At 42.9% G+C, this 21,856-nt stretch overlaps 1 protein-coding gene across 1 annotated transcript in view; it reads right to left on the reverse strand.

The window, feature by feature from the left end:
* The window catches only part of LOC142203909 (follistatin-related protein 4-like), a 578,064-nt gene that overhangs the window by 42,908 nt on the left and 513,300 nt on the right, over positions 1-21,856 (reverse strand). The window contains exon 7 of the mRNA XM_075275010.1: positions 9,421-9,541. Coding sequence (XP_075131111.1) covers positions 9,421-9,541 — 121 coding nt within the window. The remainder of the gene's footprint in view (positions 1-9,420; positions 9,542-21,856) is intronic.

Consider the following 21,856-nt stretch of genomic DNA (forward strand, 5'->3'; position numbering starts at 1 on the left):
ATTCATACATATTGTCATGTTTGAGTACATACAGCATATGGATATTCCATAAGATTACAATTGGAGAATCTTTTCTTGGTACTGGGTACTATTATGCCTCTATTATTCCTCCTGCTATTCCCGTTCCGAAAGTCACCATGTGTATAGACATGCAACATCAACAAGGGGAGAGCCTAGATATAGACCCCCTAACTTGCTGAGACCCCCTCCTAACAGTATAGAGTCCAGTTAGCATATTGGGATCCGAACCTAACTGCACTGATTACTGACTGGGGGCTAGAGAAAAAAATGTAACTGCTGTGGAAACACTGGAAAGGCCCCCAAGGCCAGGGCCCCATGGTTCGGAAACGCCTCGATTTACCTGCGGTGGAAACGCCATGGGAAAATCGCGGCATTTTACAATGACTGCAAAGTGGATGTGATTCTTGCAAATCCCATGCCCACTTTGAGGTAAAAACCGTGGCGCGAACACGCTGTGATTTCCAAAACCGGCGCAATTTCAAATATATCTATGGAAATACTGGTGGTTTCCCCATAGATATAATTGTAACAAAAAGTCCGTGGAGGAAAACTCTGCGAACTTTCTGTTTATAGCACTGTGGGAAGAACCGTTGCCGCTGTGGTTTTTCCTGTAGCGCTCTTTATTTGCAAGTCATCCCGTGTTGCCTTAGCCTTACCCCTTCACATCTGCGTTGGTATTCCATCCAGGGGAGTCCACATGAGGACCGCCCCAATCAGAATTCTGAACGCAACTGCAAGTGGTGTGCAGTGAAAGCACATGGACCCCATAGACTATAATGGGGTCTGTGTGCTGCCCGCACGAATCATACAGACAGGACAGTAGATTGCGAACTACTTTCTTGTTCGCATGTTCCCTGCGGAGATCTGGTGGCAAGCACATGGATCCTATTATAGTCTATGGGGATCTGTGTGCTTTCACTGCACAGCGCTTGCAACTGTGTTCGGTATTCCTCATGCGGACTTCCCCAAACGGAATACCAACGCAGATGTAAACGAGGGGTGAAACACACATGCCAGATTTATTTATATAACAACTTCAGTATCTCCTATCAGTATGTCTTTGTAGTGTAGGAAGAAACCAGAGTGCCCGGAGGAAACCCACACAAACACGGGGGAACGTACAAATTCCTTGCAGATGTTGTCCTTGGTTGGATTTGAACCCAGGGCTCCAGCACTAACCCCTGAGCCACCATGCTGCCCATTATGTTTTGGAAGGTTCTCTTAATGGAAAAAAACTTCATAGGCTTGAAATTCGTTGCACTAGAGCTTTAACACTGGGATGAAAGGTCTCAAGTTTTGCTTTCTTTATAATAATCTTTAAGTAGTTGCAATATAAAACAAAGTATTTAGCGGTCTTGGATCTTCTGTGGGAAATCTATGCTTACACCCATATGTTATCCCATGATTGGTTTCAGGGAAATGGCCTTATTGTGATGATAAAAAAATAATTTCTCTCCGCAGGAAAATCATTTCACAGCTTAGTGAGCCTGGTATGTTTCACATAGTAACTATACGGCATATGTCTACTATTGCGGTATGACTTTTATAGAGCGCTCAATTTAATATGCCAGCAGTTAGCTACTAGTCGGGCATTTGTTAGACTTTATACAACATATTGAAACATGTTATATGGCTATAAAATTTCCTTTATATTTAGATTGTGTAGTGGGACCATCTGTAGAGTTAATTCATGAATTTTTAAAAAGTTTGATTCTTCATGTTTGTATTTCCTATAGCAGAAATCTAAAGTACGGAGATTAGGTATCTGTCAACCACAGCAACCTTATGCAGTTTATACTTTTATTATTACTATTAAAGTCTAAGGTCGTGGACAACGTTGAATGCATTTTTAATATTGAATTGTACTCTGATTTCCTTAAAACAGAGTCTTTAATATAAGTTTCCCTATGTGTTGATATACATTGCAGATGCTCTGCCAGAGAAGATGTCGGACAGCAAAGTCTCCTTATCTCTGTTCACCTGAGGACTCATAAACACTCATGAAAGCTGATTTCTTATCAAACTGAATGAGTGTTTGAGTCCACAAGAGAATAGATATTACATCAATAAACAGGGCCATCAGACAGCTTATCTGTCTTTCTGAGCAGAGCGGTCTGGACATTATGTATTGAGTAGGGTTGAGATGATCTTAACTTTTCAGGATCGATTTTGAAATCCGATTTCCGATCATTTTTCATTCGAACCTGATCTCGATCCCAATGCAAGTCAATGGGATTTTTTTTACTAATCGGAGATCGGATTTTGAAAACAATCCTATTCACTATACAGCATGGAATCTAACAATTGAATGCTTTAATTGTTATGATCCACGCTGTGTAGTGATTTTTTTTAATCCTCTGGCTACTTAGTCCTCCCTGGTGTCCACTTACCTGCAGAGATGGCTGGTCCAGTGCCCAGTGTTTTCGTTCTTATTCGCCTCGCTGCCCCCTGCCTCCCAGGTTAGGAGAATGTGGACGGGTTAGGAGAGTGTGGGCGTCACGTCTCCCCACCCTGTACCCGCCCACACTCTCCTAAGCCACAAGCCCCGCCTTCTTCCTAGCTCTTTAACACTAACTTGGGAGGCGGGGGCAGCAAGGCGAAGAAGACTGAGAACACCAGGCACCGGACCAGCCATCTCTGCAGGTAAGTAGCTACTAGAGATGTTAGCTAGTCTCCCATTAGAATGAATGGGGTTAAGGCTGTGTGCCAGCTGCTTCCATTCATTCCTATGGAACTGCAGCAGAGCCTTCACACTGAGTATACACTCCGGTCAGAATGAGCGGAGTGTATACTCAGTGTGAAGGCTAACATTGTTAGCTTTTCCCACAATGCTTGGCCAGTAGCAAAGCTTTGTGGGAAATAATCACTGATCTCAATCTCACCTAAAAAGATCGTGTTCGGAATTCCGATCGTGATTGTAAAATTTTCTCGATCACCGATCGGAATCCGATCTTTTCCGAACACGATCGCTCAAACCTAGTATTGAGCCCTCAGACAGCTTATCTATTTTCTGTACAGAGCAGAGCGCCCTGCACTTTATGTATTGAGCCATCAGACAGCTTATCTGTCTTTCTGAGCAGAACAGAGAAGCCTTGACATTATGTATTGAGCCATGCCTGCTTGATTTGCTCAACAAATCTACAAAAATGAGCTTGAGGTTCTTAGATTTTAAAAAATTGTAATCTAAGAGTTCCTTGGATCTATATCTGTGAATCTATTTTATACAAACCTTTTTAGTTAAACAGTTACAGTCATCCTCAACTTGCAGATGCAAAAATTATCAAATTCAAGTTAAAGAAGGCTTCACCTGTATCTGCTGTATGGCCATTTTTTGTGTTTATATATAGAGATGGGTGAATCGAAGCTGACGAAGTGGAATTTGATCCGAATTTCAGGTAATATTTGATTCACAAATATTGGTTGTTTGCAGCCTGGGTAATAGGAACAATCCTACTACACCTTGCTGCATTGACTGCTATTATACTGCAACTCATTGCAGGTTTGCAATAGATCATACCTGTGTAATTCAAATTATTGGGGTACAGTGTTCTACACCCCTATACAGGCTCTCTGCTGTGATTGGTGTCATACATTCCCCCAAAGCGTTTTGGTAAAGATTAGAGATGAGCGAACAGTAAAATGTTCGAGGTTCGATATTCGTTCCGAGTAGCCCCTCAATATTTGACTACTCGAATCGAATATCGAACCCTATTATAGTCTATGGGGGGGAAAATGCTAGTTTCAGGGGTAGGCAACGTTCGATCAAATTATACTTACCAAGTCCACGAGTGAGGGTCGGGCTGGATCCACCGAGAAGTCTTCTCTGTGCAGCGTCCCCGCGGCATCTTCCGACTCTGAATTCACTCTGCCAGGCATCGGGCCTGGGCAGAGCCAACTGCGCATGCCCGCACTACAAGCGGACATGCGCAGTCGGCTCTGCCCAGGCCCGATGCCTGGCAGAGTGAATTCAGAGCTGGAAGACGCCACGGGGACGCTGCAAGGAGAAGACTTCTAAAGGTAGGAGAAGAACCAGCATTGATTGGCCGACTGTATAGCATTCGGCCAATCAATGCTGGTTCTGCATCGAACTTTTCCATTCGAATAGTGAGTAGTATTCGATCGAGTACGAGTATTTCGAATACCGTAGTATTTGATCGAATACCTACTCGATCGAGTACTACTCGCTCATCTGTAGTAAAGATATCATGTTCTTTTTGTGTAATTTTTCTGATAGCACCATGGAATTAATGGTGCTATATAAATAAATAATAATAATAAAATAAATAATAATAATGTCTTACCTTTGTCTTTTCGGGTCACAAATGCATTAGCTAAAAGTTAATGAAATCTAAAATTCTCTACAGACAGTTCTTTTTATTTTTCTGGGGGTTTTTTTGTGTTTTTTTCAAAACACAACTGGCTTGTTTAACATTTTTTCCTGGCATCTACAACACAGACTTATCTATGGGGAATGAAACATGCGAGGAAAAAACATGTTTAAGACGTCAAGAACAAAATGTCATCAACTTTTTTTGCAAAAAGGAAAACGCAATGTATCTTAAGGAATAAGGTTGATCATGCAGAATGAATGACTCTGCATGACAAATGAGTTTCCAGTCAGTAAAATTGATCATCCCTATATAAAAATGTGACTGATCTTCCATGCATGAAATTGTATTGATTTGATCCTATAGTGTGGTATGGATAGAACAAAGGAATATATAGTATAGAACTGGCAATTGCTTGGTGATTCGTGATAACAAAATTTCTAAATTAATCTTTAAAAAAATTTTAGCGGCCTATTGCAAAATGAGTGAGCAAATAAAATCAGGGACATGACAATAATACAATTATATTATAACAGTACGCCAATGGTTGGCAACTGGAGATGTACCCAGCAGCATTTGGCGGCCCCTATCCCACTCCTACCAAGTAACAAATTTGGCAAGTATTGATAAGGAATTTCTTCTGTTTCCTATATTTATGGAGTTATATTGTGGCTGAAACCCCATCCACGGTGGTCAGTCGTCAGTTTATTTTCTAAATTATCTGGCCATCGGCCACCGTCATGGGCGTGGGGTTTCAGCTGTAGTTGTGACAACAAGTGTTCATACCCTTAAGAAGGTGGTGACGTCACACAGACGGAAAGGAGTCTGGAGAGGACACTGGTCCAGAAGAAGAATCCTATATAAGGCTAGGGTATGTAGACATGGGGAAATAGGCTGCATATATGTGACACATGTGGTGGCCCACTATATAGAGGGATATGGCTACACCCTTTATGTGGCATTTGCTAGAATTAGTGGGCACTGTATCTGGAAACATATGGAGAGGTTTTTGTCAATGTGGTGAGCTCCATGCTAGAAAACAACTCCCATCCCATGTATGAGACCATGATAGCACTGGGCAGTAGTGTCAGTGACCGACTGCTTCACCCCAAGTGTAAGAAGGAGCGTTATCGGAGATCCTTCCTCCCAAACGGCTACATAATCTACATCAGGCTTAGCAAAGATCACTGCGCACAAAGAACTACATGATCCTGACGTTTTTTAATTTTCTTTTCTTTTTTATCCTCTATTCCGAGCTTTGTATGTGTTTTTCTTGTTCTATTATTGTATTATCCAAGCTGCTGGAACACATCAATTTTCCTCTGGTGAGACTATTAAAGGATTATCTTATCTTATCTTTCTTAACATTAATAATAAGAAACACAATAGTCCTTAAAATGTGCTATTTCGCTTAGCTAATGTGGGACTGCAGTATCATCACATCAGACATATGATGAAGACCTAGCTGGTAAATCCATGCTTGAATGTTTATGACCATTCATTAAATACTCCACTATCTCCTTAATGAATGACTTAATTAGCTTTTAGGGGCGCGCTTATGTCATTTACGGTGAAAGTTTTATGTAAATGCCATTTTAAAATTCAATGATCGTGACAAGTCTACCCTTATTTTATTACCTTGAAGCTTGTAAACAGAAGTCTTGGTCTTTTATGACATATTAGATATGTTATAGGCAATAATATGATTAGAAATCCAATTTCTTATGGTTCTCTACTCTCGAATAACCAACCAATATTAGTACATAACAGCAAAGCTATGGGAAGAATTTGACAATACAGTACATGCATATTTGAGACTATTCAAAAGGATCTGTCACAAATTTCTGACAAGTCTGTATTAGAATAATAATAGTATAAATAATACTCTTTATGTATATAGTTCCAACATATTCCCCAGCACATACATTACAAATCAGGGCTCGTTCACATCTGCGCCCTGGTCTCCATTCATACAGGTTTCCGTTTCCTGCACAAAACTGAGCAGGAGACGGAGACCTGCAGGACTCTTTAAAACCCATTCATTTGAATGGGTTTGAAAGATGTCTGGCCGTGAGCGCCGGTGAGCGTTTTATGCTCTCTGCCGCGAAACCGTTTTTTTTAAAAAATCGGACACAGAGTCGGACAAACAAAAACCAGTCTCCTGAATGACATTAGAGAGAGCTATTACCCAATCACAGATCGCTGAGACCCAATTATCTGGGTCATACTGGAGTGATGATGCATAATGACATTATACTGTATGGAGGACACTATGGGACATTGTACTGTGCACTATGGTACATTATTCTTAAAGGGGTTGTGAAAGAATTAGACAAACTAGGAGGGGCCTGGGGCAGATGGTGACCTTACTGCATGGGGGCCAGTAAAGGGGGGCAGCAAATGTGAAGGTTGTAAATATATGATTGCAAAAACATTGTTATCCTTAATATTAAATGCAATATAATTACCTATGTTTGAAACTGAATATATTACATAATGTAAAAAAAACAAAAAACTTGCAAGTCTTCAGTAGGTGATACCTTTTTTAATGGCTAACTCATAATGATGACAGAATATAACGTTTCAAAGCTTCTAGGCTTCTTCTTCAGATATATCTAAAAACACTTTATGAAGGCTGCATATTTATGTACAACTAGACACATAGGGATAGGATTTCAGGAGGGAGGGGGGGAGTGGCTTATTACTATATACATATAAAAACAAAAACAATTCACAGTTCCCAGGTTCTTTAGCTTTATGGCTGTCTTAGTTCAGTGATTTGTATAGAATGACATGAACCCATGTGATGCATTCATACCATTATCCAGAGTGTTAAAAAGGGTCATGAACTTGTATTCATGAATCAGTCGCTGTTTCCTTGACTTAAAATTCCCTCTTAAAATCAAAATTTTCATGTCATTGGTGATATTATGATCTTCCTGGCAGAAATGTTTTGGCATATTACATCACAATATGACCTCTTTTGTGTAGGCCAACCATGTGGACACAAGGAGTCTACAGGGTCTCCCATGCTCTCATGGGAGGGTCTGACACTCCCACAGGAAACAACACCACAAGGAACCACATGGCAGGAAGCCACTTCCACAGGAAACGACATCACAAGAAACCACATGGCAGGCAGGAAGCCACATCACAGGAAACGGTGTCACAGAAGGTCACTGACTTCCTGGAGGTAGGACCCTGGAGCTGATGTCACAGGAGGCGGATACCCTGACCAACCAATCAGACTCATGATAGAACTTCCTGTTGTTTCAAAAAAGTTGAAAAACTGGGCACTCACCCTTTAAACTTTGCGTTAAAAAGTCCAAACTTTATTGCAGATATCCAGGTAAAAAACATACACGGGAGGAGGCACGCTACATGAAGAAGAGCAATAGCTGTTTCGTGCTGTTTGGCACTTTATCAAGCTCTGTGATAGAACTTACTGTTGTGTGCACTGCTGAGGCTAAGAGAGAAGCTCTTATACCAACTCTTCTTGTGTGGTGTGGAATCTTCATTATTGCTAGCAACCTAGTTTTTGAATTTGGCCAGCCATAGTCACTCACAGTTACAGAACAGGTGACCACAAAGGCCCCTATTTCTGATACAAACTAAAAAGGGGCCAATGAGGAGGCAATACACAGTGTGTGGGTTTAAGGGGGAGCTTTATACCATGTGTGCCATAAAATGGGATGTTATTTTATGTGGAGACCAGTAAAGGGAGCATTATACCATGCGGGTACCAGTAAAGGGAGCATTATACCATGCGGGGGCCAGTAAAGGGAGCATTATACCATGCGGGGGACAGTAAAGGGAGCATTAAATGATGTTACAGAAAAAAGGGCACTCTACCGTGTGGGTGAATGCTATGGGACCCAATTTAAGCAAGTTGTAGGTATGAGGTCAATTATCTTGAGACAGGAGATGTAATTGAAGAAGCTCACATAATTGACCATGTGTTGCTGATAATAAGTTCTCCACTGTAAACCAGTGATAAACTATAATCCATCTCCATAGTTCAGCATGCCTTGTATTTCTCCAGTATAGAGAATTGCAAGTATCAAATTTGACCCATGGGAAAGGGGACCAGAGCTCGGAGAGAGAAGCAAGTGTGTATTAAAAAGTCCCAAAAGTCGATGTTGTAAGATACTGTGCCTCTATGTTCTGAGAATGGATGTGCAACCGGTTACTAAAGAAAAAAAGAGCCATGTAAAACTGCCAAATGTCTACTACCTCATTATTTTACCCAACATCAAGGACACCCCAACTTCTACCAACCAGGAGACCACCACTGAAACACTAGCAAACAAGGAAGAGCATGATATCCTCGCATAAATAGTACATATATAGTACAAATTCAATGAAATGGTTAATTTACATAAAAGCATATGATAACATTAATATATATATATATATATATATATATATATATATATATATATATATATATATATATATATTATTGTGCTAAAGTTTTAAGCAAATGTGAAGAAAAATTTGCAAAGTCAGGCCCGGGTCACATCTATGTTCAGTATTCTGTTCGGGGAGTCCACTTGGGGACCCCCCGAACGGACTACTGGACACATTGACAAGTGGTAAGCAGTGAAAGCACACAGACCCAATAGACTATAATGGGGTCCATTTGTTTTCCATGCGGGGTTTGCACGAGTCATGTGGAAAGAAAAGTAGTTCATGAAGTTCCATGCGAACACTTAACGGAAAACACACAGACCCCATTGTAGTCTATGAGGTCCGTGTGCTTTCACTGCTCACCGCTTGTCAATGAGTTCAGTATTCTGTTTGGGGGGGTCCCCATGAAGAATACGGAACCCCTGGCTGACCGTCGGCAAGTTGTCCCCTGTCCAGTTTTCCCGAGGTTTATGAAGGAAACCCCGGGGCGGACAGCGGCTGTAGTGTGCACCCAGGCTTAATTTGCAGAAGTTTTTCTCCACAAACCTGCTTAAATCTTTTGCACAGTACTGTCTCATCATTTTTTTTTTAAACTTTCATCTAACATTTACAATATCTTAATAGCGTTATTCATGAATTGTCATACGTGCCATTTACTAACCATTCACCTGAAGGATGTGTGTCTGGTAGAGATCGTCGTAGCCATAAGCATGGCATGTATAATTGCCCATATGAATGGTTGTTACCTTGGTGATGTAGAGTGAATTGTCTTCTCCAAAATCCTGTTAAAAAAACAAAAGTAGCAAAATGTAAAAAATATAAAAAGTTTCTATGAATTAACATATGGTTACGGCACCTACTGAGCAACACGGTGCGGAGTCCTTAGCGCATAAAGTATTAGCGTATATGGTATTAATAATCATTTTTACATACTTATTCAAGACCAAAAGGATCTGTAGATGGTTTATCTCATTGTTGAAGCTATTAGTCCAGATACTTCAATTGCACTACTGCTTGATCTTCATGACAAATACTTACCCACATAGCGAGCCACCGCCGGCCAAGCCCAAGGCGGCAACACATCGCGTTTTTTTTCTGCAGCGCTTTTCACAGATAGTTTGCAAACTTTCTGTCCCTATTATACCCAGCGTTCCCATAGGTTTAATTTGCAAAAATGAAACGATTTTTGATATTGCAACATTTCCACTGCAGATATGGATGGGATTAGCCAGAAACCCTACACTATGCACATACTGGAAAACACAGTATTTATTGCCATGGCTAAGTTGCTGCGTTTTCGTTACGAGGAGCCCCGGCCTACAGTAGATCGGTCAACTGAATATTCTACTGTACAGTACAGTAGCAAACAACAACTCTCATTCACTGAGGATCTACCATATTGCACTGTGTGGACACACCACATCTGCACCCGGTCTCCGCTGTAGAAAATCTGTCCGGTTTCCTTCTTCTGCCCCTCGAAACTGGACAGGAGATGGAAACCCGGCGGTCAGCTTTCAAACCCATTCACTTGAATGGGTTTGCAAAGGTGACCACCCGTGTGTGTCTCCTGCCGTTCTGCAGGAAAAACGTTTTTTTTTTTTTAACCGGACACAAAGTCCTGCATGTCCGACTTTGTGTCGGGTTAAAAAACCTGGTTTCCCTGTGGACAGGCACAAGACGCACACGGACGGTCACCTTTGTAAACCCATTCAAGTAGATGGGTTTGAAAGCTGACCCCTGGGTTTTCATCTCCTGTCCAGTTTCGTGGGGCAGAAGACGTTCCGGATTGGCTAATTCGGAGATGGATGGGCTATAAGCAGATATAAATATACCGACCATATGGCGTTTCCGTAATTTTCACCAAATCAAACGTTAAAACTGTAATGTTAAGTCATTTAGAATTGACATATTATATACCAAACATCACAATATTAGACATCTGAGGTTTTTATGCTTTATAGTAGAAGAGCGCTTCACTACCAGCATGCAGAAGAGCAAGGAAGCGCTATCCATAGCAATACATCAACGTCAGCCATTAAAGATACTGTAATGTGGTGTTTCCTAAAGTCAGCCTTGGAATGTCACTAACACTAGATCTTTAAGAGATTCAGCATGGAGGAATAGCTGTAATAATTGCTGACCAAGCCAAATACATCAACTGACCTGTGGATGATGAAAGGAGAACTCCAGTCTCAGAATGAAACCATCCATTACTACAGTAAGTGCCTGTAACAGTCTGCTGCCCTCCGCATCAAATTTCATCTAAATATGTTTTATGCTTTACAAAGTTTCCCCATGTTCTGCAGCTAGGCAAGAGTTAACTCTTTCATTGCTGATCATTTGAAGTTTCGTCCATACGTAAAATTGCAGAAAAACCAAGGGCCCGTGGACACAAACATAACGCAACACCATACAGTATGGCACCCACTGATTTCTTTAAGACCCTACCCTACCCCCATATAAATTTGGTTTTGTGTATATTATAAAGTTATTTTCCCCTAGAAACAAAGAGAATAATTGTTATATACAGTCCTGTGGTTGTACACAGTGCCTAAGATACCATATCGCGGAGCCATAAGAACTCTAGGATGCCCTTGCCAGAGGCTTGGCTATGCGTGTTACCTTTAGAAAGTGATTGTAAAGGGTATTCATTACATAAATTCTGCCAGAAATTGTTCAAAAGTTTGATAGGCTAGGTTTGCCCCCAGGCAGAATTTATACAGTGCATCCAGATTTGGCCACTGGTTGCCCAGTAAGTTATTGTGAAACATTGGTCTTCGTTGGCTATTTATGGAAAATTGGATATTTACTTGTATGAGAGCAATTTCTCCAGGATAATGCATCCGTGATACAGAAAAATGGTTAGACTAATAGGATTTTGTCCGCTGACTGCCGCTTAACTGTAATGATGATAATAATTATTGGACTGGAATAAATAGCAGGTCAGATAATGATTGCCTCCGATGAGCGCCCAATTTCACATACTGATTCTTCTTTCAATGATGATCATTGGCTCATAGTTAATAATAGTTAGGCAAACATGAACTAGGCCGTCTGAAAATGCGTCAGATGTATCGCAGTGACCGATGCTGGGCTCTATGTTTGGACCTCCTATGACTTGACTTATCATATATACTCGAGTATAAGCCGAATTTTTAAGCACAGTTTATGTGCTGAAAAAGCTCCCCCTAGGCTTATACTCGAGTCAAGCAAAAAAGAAAAAAAAAAAATTTTTTTTTTTTTTGGTCTATGACCAGCCGCAATAGTAATGTATAGAACAGGGGTCGGCAACCCCTGGCACGCGAGGCATATTTTGCTGGCACGGCAGCCAGCCTGCAACCTTCATGCACTAAATTGAGAGAGAGAGCGTCCTTTCAGAAGCTCGGCTAAAGCCGAGGTGTAGGACACGCCCCCTTCCCTCCCTGCCACCAATCAGAGATGAGCCTCTCAGTCTCTCACTGCACAGGATAAGGGCTCCCTGGAGCTGCTGCTACACGTGAGGAGGAGCTCCTGCCGTCTGCAGCCCTGAGGAGGAGAGGAGCAAAGTGAAAGTAAAAACACCAGGTACGTGTGTTACTAACTATGCTTATTAATGTCAGGCATTTGGGGTTATTAATTTAGTGTTAGTAACTCCATGTGCCTCACATTAATAACAGTTAACCCCATCATATCCCTCATATTAACCCCTGTGTGGCTCACATAAGGGTTACTGATGTGTGAGACATATGGGGGTACTAATAAAGGACCTATATAATGAAGATGTTCACTTATTACCTCCATATGTCTCACATATCAGTATCCCTTATGTAAAGCACACAGTTGGTTAATGTGAGGGACATGATGGGGTTAACTGCTATTAATATGAGTTACTAAGCTGTAATATACATGACCAGACTTTTTTCCACAACTTTGGATAAGAGTACAGACCTATACATTTCAATTGACCCATATATACAGCAATTTTTTGTGGCTGTGTATCTGGGCCAAAATGTCCGGTTTTTAAAATCGGACACAGAGTACTGCATGTCCGACTCTGTGTCCGATTTAAAGAAAACGGTTTTGCGGCGGAGAGCATAAAACGCTCACCGACGCTCACGACCTGCAGGTTCCCGTCTCCTGCCTCTGTTTTGTGCAGGAAACGGAAACCTGCAGAACGGAGACCGGGCGCAGATGTGAACGAGCCCTTAGGCTCAGAAAAACGCAGCAAAATATTCATCAAAAAAGCTGTGTTCTCACAACGTGGGGGCCTCAGCCTTAGGCTAAAGCCCCACATTGCAGAAACAGTTTTTTTTTTTGTTGCAGATTTTGCTGTGTTTTTTGAGCCGAAGCCTGGAGTAGATTGAGCAGGAGGGAGACATATAAGAAGCTTTCTATATATTTCCCGTTCCTTTTCTAGCCATTCTTGGTTTTGATGGAAAAAAAACGCAGCTAAATCTGCAACAAAAAAAGCTGCATTTTTGTAATGTGGGGCCTCAGCCTTGGTGTGATTCTATTGGGTGGTGACACTGTAACTAGATGCAATTATAGTCAAATCCAGTTCCTGGGCACCAGTGCGGTCACTTTGGTGTAAGTGTGACACCCATTAATTCCTGGCTAGGGTTTTGCGGTTACTGCACCACCAGGAACTAAAAGTGACTGAAATTAATCTGTGTTTCACTTACAGAAAACTGAAGGGCCAAGGGACTGGATGGAGCATACAGGTACATTGTGTGTCAGCGCTTTACAGGTATGACCTTACTCTGCTCCCAGTCACATACATTACCACTAATTGTGGGTTACGCATGTACTTACATTGCTTCTAATGGAAAAGAACATGTGTATCCAGGCAAATAGTAGTAAGCGCATGTGGCTGGGAGCGCAGTATGACAGCACCCCTATGTTGTGGTTTGTGCTATATGACTTTAGTGTAGGTGTCATCAGCTTTACAATTATTGCCCGGCACTCCGAGGACCTCATCTTTGATTTTTTTATTTAAAACGGCACGCCGAACAAAAAAGGTTGCCTACCCCTGGTATAGAATCTCCCATAAAATAGTGAAAAAAAGGAAGCTTTAAAAAATGATAAAAAAAATACGATAAATATAAATAAAGATCTACATCGCTCCTTTTCCTAGAATACATATAAAAGTAGAAAATTACTGTGAAACACAAACACATTAGGTCTCCCTGTGTCTGAATATAGGGGATCTGTAGTGCTCTTGTTCCGTCAGGAAGGGGTTAATAGGAGCACTGCAGATACCCTATATTCAGCCAGGCTGAACTCCAATTGGGGGGGGGGAAAACCTCGGGGAAGGAGCAGACAGACAACCAAAACACCCCCTCCCCTTCCCCAGCAACTACTGCACACAAAAAATCGTTTTAATTTTTGAAATTTTCCAGTAGCTGCTGCATTTCCCCCCCTCGGCTTATACTCGAGTCAATATGTTTACCCAGTTTTTTGTGGTAAAATTAGGGGCCTCTGCTTATATTCGGGTCAGCTTATACTCGAGTATATACAGTACTTTGGGCCAGAATTTAAATTTTGAACTTTGCTTCATTTAAGAAACTTTGGGCTAAGGCCCCTTTTTTTAATTGCAGATTTTGCTGCAGTTTTTTGAGCCACTGCCAGGAGTGGATTGAGCGGAAGGTAGAAGTATATGAGTTCCTAATATATTTCCCATTCCTTTTGTAGAAATTCTTGGCTTTGGCTCAAAACACTGCACCAAAATCTGCAACAAAAAAAGTTGTGTTTCCGCAACGTGGGGCCTAAGGCTAAGGTCCCATGTGGCATCTTGCAACAAAAAAGCGCTACAGAAAAACCACAGCGTCAATGCATCGCGGTTCTTCCCACAGTGTTTTAGACTGAGAATTTGGAGAGGTTTCCTCTGTGGACTGTTTCAATTATACCTATGGGGAAACCACCAGCGTTTCGTAGGTATAATTGACATGCTCCGATTTTCAAAACCACACCTGATCCCATCCACTTTTCTCTGAATGACTCAGCCGTGGAATCCGCGTAAAGATGGGGCATGTCGCTTCTTTTTCCCGCTAGCTGGGAAAAAAAAAATCGCTAACGGGAAAAAAAACAAAAAACAAGTGACTCCCATTGAAATGAATGGGAGACGTTTTTCCACGTCAAAATCCGCCTGCAAAAAACTCTGTGTGAACATACCCTTAGACTGTTTGGAAATATGCCAAGATAACCAGATCACCAACTCATTGGTCCCATTGTGAGTAAAACAAGAGCTTTTTTGTCTTTCAAAGCTTGTTACCTAATATCAGTTATCATGACTAGAGATGAGCGAACACTAAAATGTTCGAGGTTCGAAATTCGATTCGAACAGCCGCTCACTGTTCGAGTGTTCGAATGGGTTTCGAACCCCATTATAGTCTATGGGGAACATAAACTCGTTAAGGGGGAAACCCAAATTCGTGTCTGGAGGGTCACCAAGTCCACTATGACACCCCAGGAAATGATACCAACACCCTGGAATGACACTGGGACAGCAGCGGAAGCATGTCTGGGGGCATAAAAGTCACTTTATTTCATGGAAATCCCTGTCAGTTTGCGATTTTCGCAAGCTAACTTTTCCCCATAGAAATGCATTGGCCAGTGCTGATTGGCCAGAGTACGGAATTCGGCCAATCAGCGCTGGCTCTGCTGGAGGAGGCGGAGTCTAAGATCGCTCCACACCAGTCTCCATTCAGGTCCGACCTTAGACTCCGCCTCCTCCGGCAGAGCCAGCGCTGATTGGCCGAAGGCTGGCCAATGCATTCCTATGCGAATGCAGACTTAGCAGTGCTGAGTCAGTTTTGCTCAACTACACATCTGATGCACACTCGGCACTGCTACATCAGATGTAGCAATCTGATGTAGCAGAGCCGAGGGTGCACTAGAACCCCTGTGCAAACTCAGTTCACGCTAATAGAATGCATTGGCCAGCGCTGATTGGCCAATGCATTCTATTAGCCCGATGAAGTAGAGCTGAATGTGTGTGCTAAGCACACACATTCAGCACTGCTTCATCAAGCCAATACAATGCATTAGCCAGTGCTGATTGGCCAGAGTACGGAATTCGGCCAATCAGCGCTGGCTCTGCCGGAGGAGGCGGAGTCTAAGGTCGGACCTGAATGGAGACTGGTGTGGAGCGATCTTAGACTCCGCCTCCTCCAGCAGAGCCAGCGCTGATTGGTCGAGTTCCGTACTCTGGCCAATCAGCGCTGGCCAATGCATTCTATTAGCCCGATGAAGTAGAGCTGAATGTGTGTGCTTAGCACACACATTCAGCTCTACTTCATCAGGCTAATAGAATACATTGGCCAATCAGCGCTGGCCAATGCATTCTATTAGCTTGATGAAGCAGAGTGTGCACAAGGGTTCAAGCGCACCCTCGGCTCTGATGTAGCAGAGCTGAGGGTGCACAAGGGTTCAAGTGCACCCTCGGCTCTCCTACATCAGAGCCGAGGGTGCGCTTGAACCCTTGTGCAGCCTCGGCTCTGCTACATCAGAGCCGAGGGTGCGCTTGAACCCTTGTGCACACTCTGCTTCATCAAGCTAATAGAATGCATTGGCCAGCACTGATTGGCCAGAGTACGGAATTCGGCCAATCAGCGCTGGCCAATGCATCCCTATGGGAAAAAGTTTATCTCACAAAAATCACAATTACACACCCGATAGAGCCCCAAAAAGTTATTTTTAATAACATTCCCCCCTAAATAAAGGTTATCCCTAGCTATCCCTGCCTGTACAGCTATCCCTGTCTCATAGTCACAAAGTTCACATTCTCATATGACCCGGATTTGAAATCCACTATTCGTCTAAAATGGAGGTCACCTGATTTCGGCAGCCAATGACTTTTTCCAATTTTTTTCAATGCCCCCAGTGTCGTAGTTCCTGTCCCACCTCCCCTGCGCTGTTATTGGTGCAAAAAAGGCGCCAGGGAAGGTGGGAGGGGAATCGAATTTTGGCGCACTTTACCACGTGGTGTTCGATTCGATTCGAACATGGCGAACACCCTGATATCCGATCGAACATGTGTTCGATAGAACACTGTTCGCTCATCTCTAATCATGACATATCTCAAAAGTGTGTACACATGTAATATTATTTTTGAGATTCATTCTGGACCGTCGCTTTAAGCTGCATTATCTTGTAGTAGGTAATAATTAGAGATGAGCGAGTAGTACTCGATCAAGTAGGTATTCGATAGAATACTACGGTATTTGAAATACTCGTACTCGATCGAGTACCACTCGCTGTTCGAATGGAAAAGTTCGATGCAGAACCAGCATTGATTGGCCGAATGCTATACAGTCGGCCAATCAACGCTGGTTCTTCTCCTACCTTTAGAAGTCTTCTCCGTGCTGCTTCCCCGCGGCGTCTTCCGGCTCTGAATTCACTCTGCCAGGCATCGGGCCTGGGCAGAGCCGACTGTGCATGTCCGCTTGTAGTGCAGGCATGCGCAGTCAGCTCTGCCCAGGCCCGATACCTGGCAGAGTGAATTCAGAGCTGGAAGACGCCGCGAGGACGCTGCACGGAAAAGACTTCTCAGAGGATCCAGCCCGACCCTCACTCATGGACTTGGTAAGTGTAATTTGATCGAACGTTGCCTACCCCTGAAACGAGCATTTTCCCCCCATAGACTATAATAGGGTTCGATATTCGATTCGAGTAGTCGAATATTGAGGGGCTACTCGAAACGAATATCGAACCTCGAACATTTTACCGTTCGCTCATCTCTAGTAATAATATTATCGGGCGCTATGTTATAATGTGAATTGGAAGTTAACAATAGCAATAAATCAAAAAACAAAAGGAAAGTATAAAACAAAAATATTGACTTTTCTATTGTTGTAGAAAAACTTTCTAAAATATACTCTAATTTATCATCACAATATGAAAATGCCAAGGAAAGTGCATGAGATAGAGTCAGCAAGACAGAAGAATATTCATTATGTATGATTAATTGTTGCCTTTGGAAGCCTAGCTTGCCTCTAATGGCTATTAATTACATGCGGGATGCTGACATGCATGTAAAGATATGAAAGAGAACGGCATTAGACAAGTGGCACGATGGCCAATAAATCATATTCTATTTACTGTAAATAATTCCAATGCCCTTTTCTGTACTCTGTCTTATCTGCTCAACAAACAGCCCAAAAACAGCATCATTGTCTGTGTTCCAGGTGGTTGTCCCACAAGGGAAAGTATCAAGGATAGGTGAGCACTGGGGGTCTCACCGATGACTAGAACAGGGGCCCCAATCTCCTTGCTGCACAGTAAAGTGATGCTTCAATGGAACAGTGATCGAGCATGCCACTTCATTCAATGTCTATGGAGTTAATGGAACTATAGCTGTCAAACAGTCCTCTAGATGGCACTGGACATTTTTACCACCACAAACTGCCCCCATCATGGGCAAGATCAAGTACTTACCTTTCCATTGGTACCACTCTGTTATCGCAAATCGAAGTTATAAATGTTTGAAAGCCTAAGAAATCAGATGCCAAGGAATCAAAATAGTAATGGTCGGCCTGGTTAAGCTATCCATTTGCTTACCATGCCTCCTGATTGATATCTCCGTCATGGTCCCCTCACTCCATGATGTCATGGAATGCGGAAAAATTTTAGCTCAAACTAGATACACCAAGATTCTCCAAAGATGCACCACATTGCACCAAAGATGCGCTATACTATATACGCCAGTGTCTACAATGGTAAATCTGAGACGTTGTTGCTTATTGTTTAACCACTCCCCTTTTCACAAAGCCACACCCTCTTACTAAACATGCCCCTTCTTGAGTAAGGTTCCAAAAAGTGTCCAACAAATAAAATATACATATCGTGTATGCCATTTTTATGGTGCTAACTAAGGCTAGGTTCACACCAGGGGTGTAACTATCAGGGTAGCTGCGGTAGCAGCTGACACAAGGCCTGGGACATTAGGAGGTCTTGTGACAGCCACTACTTCTGCATTTTTTTTTTCTAATAGGCCGTTACCGGCTGGAGTAACTCCAGCTGGTAATGGGTGGTATTTACTTACCACTCCTGACTCCAGGACTACTTGTGTGATGTCCCTGATTTCACATGGCCGGGGCCTGTGTCCTTAGGTGTCGCGATGCAGGCCTGGCTCAAGTGACGTCCTGTACGTCATTGAAGAAGGCTGACATCATCAGGGACTGCACCGGAGCAAGGGATAGGTAAGTAATAGTGTTTTTTATGTTTGTACCCTTCCCTGAGTCTCCGATTATTATATTCAGGGGTCTGAAAAGATGGTTCATAATACTGTGTGTGCAGGTGACACTACGTGGCATAATACTGTGTGCAGAGGCCATTATGGGGGATAATATTGTGTGCAGGGCCAGTATGGGGTATAATGCTGTGTGCAGGGGCCACTATGGGACATAATACTGTGTGCAGGTGCCACTATGGGGCATAATACTGTGTGTGCAGGGGCCACTATGTGGCATAATACTGTGTGCAGAGGCCATTATGGGGGATAATACTGTGTGCAGGGGCCATTATGGGGCATAATACTGTGTGCAGGAGCCACTGTGGGGCATAATACTGTGTGCAGGGGCCATTATGGAGCATAATACTGTGTGCAGGGGCCACTATGGGACATAATACTGTGTTCAGGATCCACTATGGGGTATAATAGTGCGTGCAGGGGCCACTATGGGGCATAATACTGTGTGCAGGGGCCACTATGGGGCATAATAGTGCGTGCAGGGGCCACTATGGACATAATAGTGCGTGCGGGTGGGGGGATGTTGGTCGGGGGGCTCATGTCAAAAGTTCGCCACTGGGCCCTGCCATTCCTAGTTACGCCACTGGGTTCACCTGTGCCTCATTTCCATTCCCCATTCTGCTTGAAAAGTGCGAGCAGGACTTTTCTCTCCGCATTTTTCAGGCAGAACCCGTATAGTCTATGGGATCTGAGGGTTTTGGCAGGTAACTACTTTTTAACTGGATTGGCTTTCTGTTGTTCGGGTCCGCAAATGGATCCGAAGAACGGAAACGCGAACAAAGGTGTGAACCTAGCGTCGGCCAGAATGCTGGTGTATGGTATTTAGCTTAGTGAATTTCCCCCAATGTCTTCACGTGAATGAGGGATTTGCGTTTCTTGTGCATCGGTTGCTTTATAATAAGCTTTAGAAACTTTCAACAGGTTAATGTCGAATTCGATGACAGATGAATCTCCGCAAACACATTCGTCACATATTCAGGTGTGGATTGTGCCCCTGTAAAATATGATTTGTCTGTTCTTATCTAATAATATGGATCTGCTTACAATTCATCTAGGAGTGATTCATTTAAGAACAATAAAAATTAAATGAGTCACGGCCTTTAAATCACATCTTATAACCGCTTTAATAATTCATTTTCCTAAGACGAGAAGGCTGTCATCTTCATTAGCATCTCACTAATTCATGGCTAAACCTAAACCCTAAAGATGGGAACCCTTTATTATAAATAAGAAATAACGCCGCCCTGTATTTCCAATATAATTAATGTCAGCAAAGATCTTTTATTAAATTAATTGCGTACAATTATGCGGCGATTTTACCGTGGAAATATCAAAGTTTAATAAATAGTTAATTATATTCTCTGTACAAAGTGCAGGACGTCTCCATGTAAACTATTAATGATTCTCTCTTGCTCGAGCAGATTAAATCGGAATTGTTACATGTTTAATTTTCGTTGCGTATTCATTGTCATCTTCGGTAAAGATGAGTTAATCGTCTGTCACTCACACGTACCAGCCGGTCGCCATTCTGTATCTAATACCTTACTGACACATGGACTGGAAGGCGTATTCCTGGTGTTTGGTATTGATGATCGATCCTAGGGAAGGGTCATCAATATCTGTGCTGTCACATATATAGGAAGGGCTTGTCAACCAGTTGTCGCCTACTGCTTAGGATAGGAGCGGCAAGCAGGAAGGGACAGCAGGGGTTTTCGGCTTAGGGCTCACTGTCTATTGTTCCCCTCCCCCAGGGTTCACCAGCAGCTACTGGGGAATTGCTGCTCTAGCAATTCCCTTACAATATGTATGCCATTTTTATGGTTCTCACCTGTGCTCGATTTCCATTTTGGGAATCCCTTCCCTGGGATGTACGCAGCTGTAATAAATTCACGTGCATGAGTTTTAAAGCTGGATTTACATGTTAATGTTGTACGAATATCACATCATCAAGTTATTACAATAATTGGAAATTAGGGTTGAGCCGATCCTGACTTTTCAGGATCGATTTTAAAATCCGATTTCCGATAATTTTTCATTCGAACCCGATCTCGATCCCAATTCCGATCCCAATGCAAGTCAATGGGATTTTTTTTATTAATTGGAGATCGGATTTTAAAAGCAATCCTATTCACTATACAGCATGAAATCTAAGAATTGTTAGAATCCACGCTGTGTAGTGAATCACTAAGTAGCCAGAGGATTTTTTTTTAATCCTTTGGCTACTTAGTCCCCCCTGGTGTCCACTTACCTCCAGAGATGGCTGCTCCACTGCTCCGCTTCTCTTCGCCTTGCTGCCGCTCCAGCTGCAGTCTTCTTCTCCCTTCGCTGCCCCCTCCCTGCCAGGTTAGGAGAGTGTGGGCGGGTACTGGGAGGGGAGACGTCACTTCTCCCCGCCCTGTACCCGCCCACACTCTCCTAACCCGCCCACACTCTCTTAACCTGGCAGGGAGGGGGCAGCGAGGCGAAGAAGACTGCAGCTGGAGCGGCAGCGAGGCGAAGAGCAGCGGAGCAGCCATCTCTGGAGGTAAGTAGCTACTAGAGATGTTACTTTAGTCTCCCATTAGAATGAATGGAGGCAGCCGGCGCGCAGGGGGTTAAGGCTGTGTGCCGGATGCTTCCATTCATTCCTATGGAACCACAGCGGAGCCTTCACACTGAGTATACACTACAGTATATACTCAGTGTGAAGGCATTGTGGGAAATACTACCGATCTCGATCCCACCTAAAAAGATCGTGTTCGGAATTCCGATCGCGATCGCTCAACCCATTGGAAATATTTGTACATTGGATGTTCACACACAGAGTTATTCTCCATGCTATGTGAGTGGGTTGCATTGATCGTACATTTTAATATGTCAGATTAAGAAA

Source organism: Leptodactylus fuscus, chromosome 5 (genome assembly GCF_031893055.1).
Source record: "Leptodactylus fuscus isolate aLepFus1 chromosome 5, aLepFus1.hap2, whole genome shotgun sequence".
Classification (NCBI taxonomy): domain Eukaryota; kingdom Metazoa; phylum Chordata; class Amphibia; order Anura; family Leptodactylidae; genus Leptodactylus; species Leptodactylus fuscus.